Here is a 12990-nt window from a genome sequence, read left to right as displayed (position 1 = left end):
AAAAAAAGGAGCAGACAACTGCAGTCAGAAGCGGGAAGTAAGCCTAGCCTTTGGGGCAGCCATGAGCTCAGATTTCGCAGGAATATTCAGCCTGCGTGGGGCCTGCTGCAACCCAAAATGCCACAAAATGTTGCTGGACTGAGACAAAGAATGTGAGGAGAAAGGTCTGTTATATTTTTATGTTCTCACTCAGAAGAAACTGAGTTTTTGTATTTTAAACATTGACTGTCCGAGTTTAGCTAAATGTAAATGTAGCCTTCAGAAATTTACAGTCCTCTCAGTGCTTATGGTCTGTCCACTGTAAAAAAAAGGTCTAGTTAGGACCTTTAAGCTTTGGACAACTGAAGAAACTTTCACAGTTGGTTTAAAGGTATCCTAGTCTGGATTACTTGGGATAAAAGAGGCCAGGGAGCAGCTCTGCAAGGAAATTTGAGGGAGCATTTGTCTTTGGCAGGGATGATGGAAGGCAACAGTAGCCTATGGAGCCATGACTGGAAAATAATGTGTGTCCTGAGTCCTTGTAAATGGCGCTTTATCACTTCACATTCAGAAATGTATAATCACCCCTTTAAAGCCTACATGCAGTCTCAGAAAAGACATTTTACACAAGAAATTAAAAACTAATCTGTATGAAAATGCTATATTAGTTTCAGATCAAATCAAAAAGATTTAGCCTTACTTTGAAAAGGCACAAGCGGGGCAAGACAGGAGACTGAATTATCTTCTGAAAGATAATTTTTTCATTATCTTTAACAGGACTCGAAACAAATACGAAGTAAGCATTGTACTAAAAAAAGATAGTTCAATGAACTATAGACTAAATAAAACAAAGGAAAAAGATTTTAAACTGCATGCCTTAGGAAGGGACTTTCATTACATACAAGGTTTCCAGCCTATACACTCATAAGCATACATAGACTGAGAGGTCAGAAGAAGGAAATCCTTTAAATGGGGTAACATCAGATGAGAAACTATAAGATTTCACAAATCAGCAAAGACTGATGACTGTATTTCTAGAAGTTAATCCAAAACAGCCTGGAATGAAAACTTTGTGAAAAGGAAATATAACTGACCAATTTTTGAAAAGAATTTTTTTTTTAATTGGAGGAATCAGTCAAAAGTAACAGTTTTCACTGACTAAAATTATTTCAGTTCCATCCAAGGCTTTCATTAGTTCTCAGAAGAGTTTCTGTGCAACCATTACCTTGTCTACTAATAACCAAATCCAGTTTCAGCCTTTTAATCATCAAGAGTCTGAGCTCATCTCCGCAAGTCATATTGCAATAATTTCTGTGAAAAATGTTGTTTGGAAGCCAAAAGTCCTTTCTCTCTGTAGACACAAAAGTTTGGCTGCACCCCTCTCAGCTTACCCATAATTCACCACCACATCATCTAATTGAGATGAATCTAGAGCATATTATATTTAAAATAAGTAACATAAAGCATTTTCTAACACAGTTTTGTAAAGATTGGTTGGAAATTTGAGATGCTACAACTCAGACATCAAATTATCACTAAATTACCTATGATATTTACACAAGACAATTTAATACCTTTTCTGTCTGAGGAAAAAAAAAGAAATCAAGTGGAGCATTTAAGGAGATGTAATCCAGATAAAATATCAACTCCTTTATTTTTCCCCTCAAATGGCCTGTTGTTTCTCTAAGTGATTTGGAGAAAATGTGAAGGCAAGAAGTAAACCCAAATGCTGGGACTGAAAGGCATTGGGAGAGGAAAAGAGTCCAAGTGTCTGGGTGACAGGTGAGCCTGTAGCTCCACTCAACACCAAGAAATTACCTTCATCCTGCAATGAAGAAAGCCTATGGAAGCACCCTCTGACTCCCTCCAGGGAGCAATCCCTGCTCCTGCTCCTCCACAGAAATCTGAACTCATCATGGGTGTTGTTGCTGTGTTATGTGCAGCCACACAATACTGTACTGCAGCAATGGACACTTCATCAAGCAAGAAAGACTCACCCATTTTAGGAAATCTGGTGAGAATTACATCATCCTTCTGGTTTACAAGAACTTCAGAGTTTCCAAAGTTTCTGGACTGCTAAGGGCTCTTAGGCTGCAAAAAATCTTCTCAGAAGAAAAAACCAAACCAACAGACTTTAAGATGTCACCTCTTTATCTTAATAAATGCCTTTTGATAAATATTTCAGTAATTTGTTTTTCCACTTCTGATCAGTCTTGTTCCCTTCTTTAACTCCTTGTTCAATTCCTTGCAGACATTGAGATTACAGTGTTTTCTGTTGTCTAGATAGCTTTTGATATCACTATAAAGTAAATTGTATAGGGTCTGTATTAAATAACAGGTAAAAATGTTGATAGTTCCAAAAACTACTCTTTTCATCCATGGAAGCCCAGAATAAGAAAAAGTCCTACTCTTCTGGAAATGGAAACCTATAAACCCAAAATCATCAGGTTTAAACAAACATACCTGTCCACACAGAGCTTTTCTACATGTGCAGCTCTTGCACACACGTTTAGAAAATCTGCCTGGAAAGCAGGCTTTGAGTCACCCTTCAGAGCTGAATCTGCATCACTTCCCATTATTCCTGTCACACAGGGGATGCAGGGCATTGCAGCCAAAGCACATCCCACTGTCCAGCCAGGTGCACAGCAGCCGGGGGCACTTGGGCAGCCCCAGCCCAGGCATCGGACACTCTCCAGGGGAAGGTGATGGGCTGAGGATTGGCCAGGATGTGGGTCTGTGGATGTGTCCAGCTTGGCAGGGCCAGTGGCCAGGCAGGGCAGACTGTGAGGAGCTGAAGCCTGACCCTGCTGCACCATCACTGGAGCAGGGGCTGAGAGCCTGGACAGGGGTTGGCATGGAGCCCTGGGCCATGGGCAGCGTAGGGGTAGTCCTGAGGATCTGTGCAGGGACAGTCAGCACTTTGACAGGGACTTAAGAATTTCCCAGTTTTGTTAATTACATTTGTGGTTTCTGGTTGCTCAGTACTTAATCTTAGTTCAGTGTAAGAGTCCTGCTGGTAAATCTACCTAGGATCTACCTAAGAATCTAAATCTACCTAAAGAATCTACCTAAATCTACCTAAGAATCCTTCTTCCAAGGAACCAAATTCCATTTGCCAGACAGACACCTCCTTGGCTTTTGTGGTTTCCTACGAGACTGGTTGTGATGAGGGTGATGAGACGAGGTTGTGACATTTTGCACAGATGTAGCAAGGACATTGACATCAGCAAGGAGGGTGTGGAAAACATACCTATGTAGCATAAGTGTATTTATTGTCAAATAAATGCCACCCTCATAGTTTAGCTAGTTTAGCTTAGGGTCATCAAGGGGCTTCTTTCCTTCAGTCCTCCCATTTGAATGTTGTGGTTCTTCCTACTCGCCACTTATCTTCCCAGAGAGCCCAATAGGAGTAAAACGCTCCAAAAAGCATATAGCTGTTTGTTACTTAAGAGTTCATGGCTCTTTGATCTTTAGAAATTCCACCCTTTGCCATACCGATGTCTGAAGTTTGCCATAGTGTCAAAGGCCTTTCTGACCTGCCAACACCATGGCAGCTATAATGGATCTAAACCCAGACTAATATATTCTACCTATTCTATAGACATTTGGTGGTTCAGACCCACACCATATATCCATGTCAAGTCCACTCTACACCAGAGGAGAGGCTCTGTGTTGATCCCTCTCGCTCACCAACAAGACCTGCAGGGGCCTCATTCATCATTTCAGGCCAAGAAGCAGAGACAGGGATACCACCAGACTGCTGCCATGATGTCTGTGCACCATCTCCCTCCTGAAAGGATGCCAGGCATTCACTTGAGGTATACACACATTTTATTTGGCTACATCAATCAAAGCACAAGGTCTAGACCCCAGACACACCTAAGAATTACCTATGAAATTTTTGGAGGTACCAGGTAGTTCTCAGAGGGGTTTCTCTCTTCTCTCATGGGAAGAAAAAATGGGGACTATCCACCTTTGGAGAATCACCTTTGGAATATGACTTGCTGTCATGCTATTCATCTGCTTGTTTTCAGGCCTTGCAGTACACATCATATTTTATCTTTGCTGCCATCTTTGTTCCTCCTAGGGAATCTTGAAATTTCCGGTCCATTTCTTCATTCTGAGCCTTAGAGAAGACGTCTCTCCAGTTTCCAACAACCCCTGTGTATGAGTACCAAAAACTGAAGGGAGATGCTCCTGAGAGAAAATAATATCTAGGCAGCAGTGGGGCAGAGTCATTGACTATACAAGGCAGGAGGGATCACATTAAATGCCCTGAGGGGTCTGATTGCTTGGGAGAGGAAAGGTATCAAAGATCAGAAGCAAAGGCTGTAGCCAGATAACAGGGAACATTTCTGGTTAGCTGCCTGCAAATGCTCCCTCTCCAGAAGAGGATTTTCAAGGTGATGAAGCTTTTACACAGAAAAAGGGGAATCTGGTTTTGTCACAAGGGGAAGCTCATTCATTAATTACTTCCTCTGAGGGGAGAAATTTTTTTGTGGTAGGTGGTATAGAGGAGATTGGCTAAATCCCTCTTCCTCCAAGGGGTGATGAAAGAAACAGATTTTAAAAAGCCCATGCTTTCAGTACTCAGAAACCAAAGACTCTTGAGGTGTGGGGAGCAGGAAGGCTGCCAGAGCTCTAACACAGGCCTGTGAGAGACCATCTCTGGGACCACCACTGACATGTCCATTGAGAGGAGACACATAAAGCTCTTGTTGAGTGGGTAACAGGAAGATGCCAGTGCCAGCCCTCACCCTGTCACCTCACTTACCTAACTAAGCAGGGCCATTACAGAAAGAGACAACAACACAAAAGTAATGACTGAGGACATTAGAACTGGCACTCTGATAAAGTTTCTCACAAACAGCCCCCAAATCCAGTCAACAGCAGAAGCTTTCTGTACAGGTGGCACCACAGGAGAGAACTCACCCAGACAGTCCAATGAGTTCACGGCTAAGTAACATGCTCAAAACTCCTTCTGGAGTTCTCTTTCAGAAGGTAGGTCTTCATTTGCAGAGACTTACCTTTCCGGAAGAGGATGTCCCCAAATTGTCCATGGGTTTCGCTGGATTTCTCTTTCATAGCTTTGAAACTGGTCTTCTTGGCAATTCTAGAAAAATCTTCCTCACACAGGGAAAATCCAAAGAATGAAGCAATCTTTTTCATCCCCAGTATCGAGTCCTGTCCAAAGGAACATAGCATGAGGTGAAATCAAGAGATTCGACACTGTGGCTGTGGCATGGAGCCAGCACCCTGTGCGAAGCCCAGCAGGGGAAGCTGTCTCCCACAATGTCACCAAGGAATTCTAAGAGCTCTAACAGAAAACTCTTCAGAGCAGGAAACCTACACATTTTGGCCTCAGTTTCAAGGCCTTTTCTTCCTTCCCAAAATCTGTGCCTCTGACAGATAAAACTCCTTTGACAAATAGGCAAGGCTATCCTCCTCCTAACATCCATGGGCTTGCCCCAAACATAAATGAGTAACTCAGAAAGGCACATCCTTCTAAAGATAGACTTGCCCCAAGAGTTTCTACTTTCCCACACCCATACATATCAGGAGGGATGCACAACACACTCATCAAGGAAGAGCTGGGTGGAGCGCCACACCTCTTTGAGTTCCTCATAGCTTATTGTCATGATCTTCTCATTGTCAATGTACTTGTTCCATTCCACTAGGTGGTCAAAGTAGGATCCCCAGGCCACTGCAAACAAAGAAGAGGCATAATTGTCTAAAGTACTCCCCAATACAGGCCCTTAACCAAATCAGAGGAGTCAGCCCAGACAGCTTTCTAAGTGTGGCTTTAAAATGGTGAAGAGGTGACCAGCTCAACATGTCTGTTCCTTCTCCTGAGGTCAGTGCAGCATGGCCCAGGTCTGTCCACTTGATATGGCAAAGCACAATTGTGGGAATGGAAAAGTCAGGCTAAAGCTTTCTCATGATCTCTCCATTCTAAGTGAGATACAAAACTCTGATTCTCTGGTACTCTGTTTCTGCCACAACAGGGGCCTGTCTGCCTGCTCTGGGAGTGCCTTAGTAAGGTGTGTCACAGAAGGATTCCCATGCACAAGGCCCTGTGTATGCCACTCATGTTAGGAGAAATGCCAGAGGATGTAGGGCAAAGTACATTTTCCATTCATGAAGTCTGCAAAGAACTCATCCCAGGAGGCAAAAGATGGCATCACTGGTAGGTTGTTGCAGAAGTGGTAATAGGAGACAGCCGTATCCTTGGGGTTCCGAACTAGCACAAGGATCTAGAGGAAGAAAATACAACTTTTGACAGACCAAAAATGCTGTCTTCTTGGCATATCATATAGAGTCATTGAATCACAGAGTCATTTAGGTCATCCAAGTCCAACCATTAACCGAACACTACCAAGTCCATCACTAAACCATGTCCCTAAGTATCAGATCTACATTTTTTAAAAATATCTTCAGGAACAGTGACTCAAATACTTCCCTGGCAACCAGTGCTCAGCAACCCTTTCTATGAAGAAATTTTTTCTCATATCCAGATCCAAATCTCCCTCAGTGCAACATGAGGCCATTTCCTTTTGGCCTGTCACTCATTACTCAGAGAAGAGACCAAGCTCCACCTTGCTACAACCTCCCTTCAGGTGGCAAGGTTCCCCCTGAGCCTCCTTTTCTCCAGACTAAACAATCCCAGCTCTCTCCGCTGCTTCTCCTAAAACTTATGCTCCAAACCCTTCACCAGCTCCAGTACCTTTCTCTGGACACACTCCACCACCTCAATGTCCTCCTTGTAGTGAGAGGCCCAAAACTGGACACAGTGCTCAAGGTGTGTCACTTACCAGTGCCAAGTACATGGGGACAATCACTGCCCTGGTCCTGCTGACCACATTATTTGATCATATGTCCTATCCATCATATATCCCGATCCACGCCAGGATGCCACTGGCTTTCTTATCCACCCAGGCACAGTTCTGGCTCATGTTCAGGTACTGTCAACCAGTATCCCCAGGTCATTATCCACTGGGCAGCTTTCTAGCCACTCTGCCCCCAGTCTTTAGTGTTGCACAGAGTTGTTGTGACCCCCATTTTGTAGGATAAATACATACCTTATTTAACCTCATACAATTGGCCTTAGCCCATTGTCTGTTCAAATCCCTCTGCAGGGCCTCCTACCCTCCAGCAAATCAACACTCCCACCCAACTTGGTGTTGTCTGCAAGCTTACTTGTCCACTAAAATGCACCAGACCATCCAATTCTGGTCTAATTCTTTTCTTGAGTAAGAAATCAGAGCTTTGGCAGATCACTTGTTGCTAATCTAAGCTTCAGGCTGAAAACAAGAAGCTTTTCAGTGATTCCCTCAAGACAGTTCTGACCTAGTTCCAACCCAGACAAATAACTTCATGATCTACTGAACAAAGAGCCACAAACAGTCTCTAGATGTAGCCTAGTTTCTCTCTGCAGTAATTCCCATCTAAGATCATCTTAGCCACAGCCTGTGGTGGGCTTTCCACAGGTACCCTGGTGTTGAAGGCAAGTTAAACCAGATAGAATTATTCCTTGCCTTGCTCAGGTTTCTATCACGAACCTGGAAGCATCTTTCTGAAGGAGAGCTGAAAGGACAGTGACACTCAGCAACAAGCCCACCAATAGTCAGCAAAGCTACAGCTGGTAGAGGATCTTTGTTCACAGCCTTGGCACACTGAGCTGTCACTTCAACCTTGGAAATGTGGCTGTGTGTTGGCCAGCTCAGGTGAAAATGTAGAAAAGACATCTCACACAGAGGAAAGCTAATTTAGCATGGAAAGATTTTGCAGTGTGATGCAAAGAGAATACTCACCTTAGCCTTGCTTTGGAAAATGGATGGAGGCAGGAGATCAGGTCTGAGATGGGTTACTATAATTCTTCTGGAAGGAAGCTGCTTCATCCTCTTTAAAGAAAGTGAGAAGAAATGTGACAAGACAGAAGGAGCTTATTCAACTTATATGAGTTGTGCCTATTCAGTTTTTGTATGTTATAAGAAAAGGTAAGACCAGAGATGTATCTTATCACTTGGAAAACCCACAGGGATGCTCTGGTGGTGTAGGCTTCTGCCAACCTCTGCCACCAAGCAACATTTCACATGACACAGGCCTAAGAACATGACACCTAAGAAAAGAGTCTTACTAATTAAAGTTAGTGTGTCTACGGCAGGAGGACCCTGTCTCCCATTGGAGGCCCTTGTGTTGGGACACCAGAGGCACTAGCACATGCCACTTCTGCAGACCATAGCTGTTTTTAAGGCTCTAGGTTCTCCATTACCTCTGAGATCAGCCACTGTCTTTCAGCTCCTACTCACTGTAGGAAGAGCAGGGACAGTACTTTCAGTTCCTGCTTACCTCATATATCCCAGGATCCCCAAATTCTAGACGCTGAAATGTCTCCAACTTCTTTTCAGCATTTATTCTCTCTTGCATTTCCTCTTCTGTATATTTGGCATCTGCCAACTCCTTCACCATTTGTTCAAGCCAATTGGTTCCTGAAAGGAAAAAGACACCAGTAGGACATCCATTCCACTTCCCTTTTACATGTAAACGTGGCTGATGGTATCCTGTCTAATTGGTTTCAAGTGAACCAGTTTGGCTCAATGTTGTACTTTAACCTTTTAACAAGAGTCTGCGCTCGTTTTCACGGCAATGGAATCAATTTTCCCCATAGTAGCTGGTATGGAGCTATGTGTTGAATTTGTGCTGAAAACAATGTTGGTACAACAGATATGTTTTAGTCATTGCTAGGCAGTAATTACAGAGTGTCAGGGCCTCCTCTGATCTCACACTGAGCTGCCAGAGAGTAGATTGCAGATGCACAAGAAATTAAAAAGGACACAGATGGGACAGCTGTCCCCAAGTGACCCAAGGACTATTCTATCCCATATGGAGTCATGCTCATGGAGGGAAGGAGAAGGAAAGAGAGATGCTGAGAGCTAAGGCACTTGTCTTACCATGTCACCATCATGGGTGATGGAGCCCTGGACACAGCTGAACATTTCACTGCTGGAAGGATAGAATGAATTCCGTACTTTGCTTTGCTTGCACACATAGCTCTTGCTTTAGGTATTTAATTGTCTTTATTTCAACCAGGACTCCTCTCACTCAATACCCTCCCCCATTCCCTTGCAGGTGAAAGAGTGAGTGGCCCTGTGGGGCCACTGAGTTGAGCTGGGAGTTGCCAGCTGAGGGTAAATCATGGCCCCGGTGAATAATCAACCAGGGTGTTCCTAAAGTCCACAGGGGCAGAGCTGTTGAGCAGATACTGTGGAGTGCTTCCCAGCTTGCTTCAGGGTCACACACATCCTTTGGCAGAAGCAGAGGCAGACCCCTATTGCTCTTTTCAAGTCTTTTCAACTTCTTTACTTTTTGGTTACCTCACACTACTGCCTGTGGAGGTTCCTCAAGAGCTGTGTGGCTCCCAGCAGTGGGCCAACTGAGTGACCTCTTTTCTGTTTCTGCTTTCCTTCCACAGTTCTGTCTTTGGGAACATACTGTTCCCTCTTCCCAGCCAACTTCAATTTATGGTCTCTTCATTATTGACACAGTCTGGTCTCATTCACAATTCCCAGCTAGGCTTCTGTAACTGGCAGCACAAGGGTCATCAGCCAAGCTGCCAGATCATCACACTCCTGACACCATCTTTGCACCACACTTGGTTGTCTTGGCTTCTGCAGCCTGGGAGAAATGGTGCATGAGGATCTGGGTTCGGAGAGCAAAATCTCAGTTTTCAACTAAGACCTCCTGCAGTGTTTAGATTGATCCTCACACATATAAACCAGTTCTGCTTACGTACAGCTCTAGAGACTGCACACAAAGATGATAATCATGTAAAGTAATAAGGATCAACTTCCTCTTTTTCTGCAAATTATATATTAAGATATTTCTGTAAAGTCAATAGGGAAAAAAATTAAGGATTCTGAAAGGCCCAGAGTAAAAAAGAGAGAAAATATGTAAAAATCCTTGTGGCATTATGTGTTTAGATGTTTCCTTCTATTTAGATACAAAGGAAAGGATGTGATTATCCTGCTTTAGCTGGCAGTGCTGTGTTCACCATTTGAATACTGTGTGCAGTTCCTAGACTGGAGAACAAATGATTTCGAGAACCTGGGGAAACTCTTGTTAAATTTCCATGAAACTACTGTGAGCTGGAGAAAATGAACAGCATAGAAAGGCTTGGTGTGCTCAGGCTGAAAATAGAAGAAAAAAGGCATGGGACACTCTCACTGCAGGTATTAATGAAGATGGAGACTCTCTCAAAACAAGGGTATGTCTGACAGCATTGATGTAAAAACCAACCAAGAAAAACCCAACCCCCAAAAAACCACTATTGTGGGAAAACACTGCAGAAGATTTCAATGGGTGGTGAACCTCCATCCTCAAAAGTTTCAAAAGCCTTCTGGACAAGGCCTTGAGTAACCAAACCTAACTTGGGATGTTAGGTCTTTCCCCTGCTTTGAGCAGGGGGTTGCATTATTTGAGCTCCAGATCTGCCTTACAACTTAAATTTATTGTTCTTTGAAGTCTGATGTCATCATAAGCTTTTCTCAGGAATTCTTGCTGTGTTAAGTGATGACATTAAATAATCAGCTTCAGGATTGTAACACTGTGTACTTGACTACTGATCAAGAAAACACTTACCTGATTTAGGGTAACCAACTAGAATCACATCATCGCTCCTGGCTTCAAAAGATTTCAGAGCTTCCAAAGTTTGCGGGCTGCTAATTGTAACTGGGTATAAAATACCTCTGTAGGAAAACAGCATGTCTTCTGGGGCCATCTTGTCACCCTCTGAAAAACATTTGTCCACTATTTCAATGATTCTTTCACTGTTTCGGGTCATGTCTGTATCCCTGCCTAAATCTACCCAAAGAGATACAGGTTGTCTTTCTAAAATGCAGAAAAGCTTTATGCAACATATGAGTAAATAGGACAGGGTGTTAACTCAGGGATGAAGGTGCAAGTGACTGATTAACCTGTACTCTGATAAACCCTTTTGACATTACAGAAGTCCATGGAGACTGAAAAGAGTGACCTATGGTCTTTGCTGCAACCAATACTAGGCACAGGAACTATTGGGGAAACAACTAGTAGGAATAAAAATGTTAAATTAAACCAAAGAAACACCTGTAAAGGATATTTCCTGAAATTTTGATTTGGAAATGGACTAAGGAAAGGACGTGAGGTAGAAAATGGGTTACTATTTTTTCTGGTTGTTCATTCTCCTTAAAGGAAACAGACAAAACTACAATATAAACATAATTTTCAGTGGAAATGTCTCTTTTTAGGCATCATAGGCAACAAAATAGACTAGACCAAAAAGAAAGATACTTTCCTTTTTCTTTCACAATGGGTAAGTAGAAGTAATTACCTAGAAGTAGTAAATTTTGAGAGCCGCTGTTATTGTGTCAGTCAATTATGTCTTACCTTCAAAACAGATTCCCAAGTTTTTCTGAATTGATTCTCACACTCACTGGCCTCATCTCTGCTTACTTTTCACTCGCTCAAAATGTCACTCATCCATCAAGTTTCCTTGCCTACATTCATTTTTTGACATGGCCGCTTGCCTTTTCCATCCTTTCCTTCTTCCACCTCCTTACCCCACTGAATGCAAGGGCCCACTGAGTATCTCAAATGGAGCAAAAGCACATGAGGTGTTACTGCTCTGAATAGCTCTGTCCTTCAGAGTGAGATTGTTACGGGCACAAAGGGACTGAATTCAAGCCTTGGATGGCTCAGGACAGGATAAAACTGCAGAAACAGGTCATGGTCTGCTTTTCAACCAGATCAGCAAGACCAGAGTAAGATCTGAGCCATTTTCTTCTAGCACTGTCATCATGTTAGTCCTTGCTAAGTGTGATTCCTCCGGTCTTCTTATGCCAGTTGCTGCCTGACTGATTTACTTCCATCAAGTACCTGCTCCTTTGGCTTCCCTTTTCTAAACATAGAGTTTTACATTTACCTTTACTAAACACTGGGTTCCCTCATCTTCTCAATGTGTTATGTTTCAAATCATTTTGCCATTTCTCCTAGTACTTTCAGCCCTCTCTTCTGATCCCCAGACTTACAAGTCAGTCATTTTTGATACAGTGTGTGATATTAGTCTGCCCACCAGTGTTAAAAACAAGATTGAATGGGATCAGGACTCACCACTAAAGGAGATTGCTTTAATTGCCCTCCCAATTTTGCTGTCAACCAGTATATGCAGTGTGACCATAAGCAAACTATTGCAACCAAGTTCATCATATCCACGGGAACAAGTGGATATTCCTGAAAGTATTGCTGCTTCTGACAGTGCTTCTGAATGCCTTTTATTGCTGTTGTATGAATTTCTAAGAACCTCACTCTACTTTCAGTACTTTCATTTCCATAACCAATGTTCATATATTGCCACCTCCACATAAATTTGTGTCTCTTAAGTCACATAATTTCAGGCCCTCCCCAATGCTCTCATCTCTTGTATTTTCTGTCAGTGGCTTATTCAAGAGGTAAGTTATCTTAAGGAGGATCACATCTTGTTTCACATAATTTTTATTTACTATTTCATTTTCTTCAAAATGTTCCATGGTCAGTTGCTTTGTCATTTTTGCTACTACATTCCTAAGTATCAAGTTAAGGAGACTGTTCTATTCTGATTCTTCCTTCAAAAGTTTTTAAACATGTATATTATCATCCAGGAATCTGGTACCTTTCTGGTTGCTTACAGATAACTTGCAGTTGTTCAAAGATGTCTTGCCACAGGACTTTCTGCTGCTCTACTTTTGAATCCATTCATTTCTTTTTCAAATATTCTAACTATCACTTCTGGCACTCCTATTTCTTTACAAAACTCTGCATGTCTACTTATGTCCAAGCAGAACCAACTAGCTTTTGAAGAGTGAAACAAAAAGTCTTTGAATATTTCATTCTTTTGATTTCCGGAAAAAAATTCTACAACTTGTAAAAGTTGTAAAGGTGGTATGATTTATTTCAGCACTGGACACATGCTCCCCAAGGACATGTGCACCCCTGAAA

General features: G+C 42.6%; 1 protein-coding gene across 1 annotated transcript; it reads right to left on the bottom strand.

Annotated features, from left to right (window-relative positions):
- Positions 1-4009: 4009 nt before the first annotated feature.
- On the bottom strand, positions 4010-10819 carry LOC139589998 (sulfotransferase 6B1-like). Its single transcript, XM_071427397.1, has 6 exons — positions 10618-10819; positions 8329-8468; positions 6107-6233; positions 5589-5683; positions 5007-5163; positions 4010-4140 (listed from the first exon to the last, which is right to left on the bottom strand). Exons 1-6 carry the CDS (start codon positions 10817-10819, stop codon positions 4010-4012), a joined length of 852 nt encoding a protein of 283 aa, XP_071283498.1.
- Between the last annotated feature and the right edge of the window lie 2171 nt (positions 10820-12990).

This window comes from Agelaius tricolor, unplaced genomic scaffold, assembly GCF_023055355.1.
Source record: "Agelaius tricolor isolate 1412-34295 unplaced genomic scaffold, bAgeTri1.0.p SCAF_1, whole genome shotgun sequence".
In the NCBI taxonomy this organism is placed as follows: domain Eukaryota; kingdom Metazoa; phylum Chordata; class Aves; order Passeriformes; family Icteridae; genus Agelaius; species Agelaius tricolor.
Note: the sequence above shows the minus strand (reverse complement) of the source record. Positions and strands in the feature narration are given on the sequence as shown.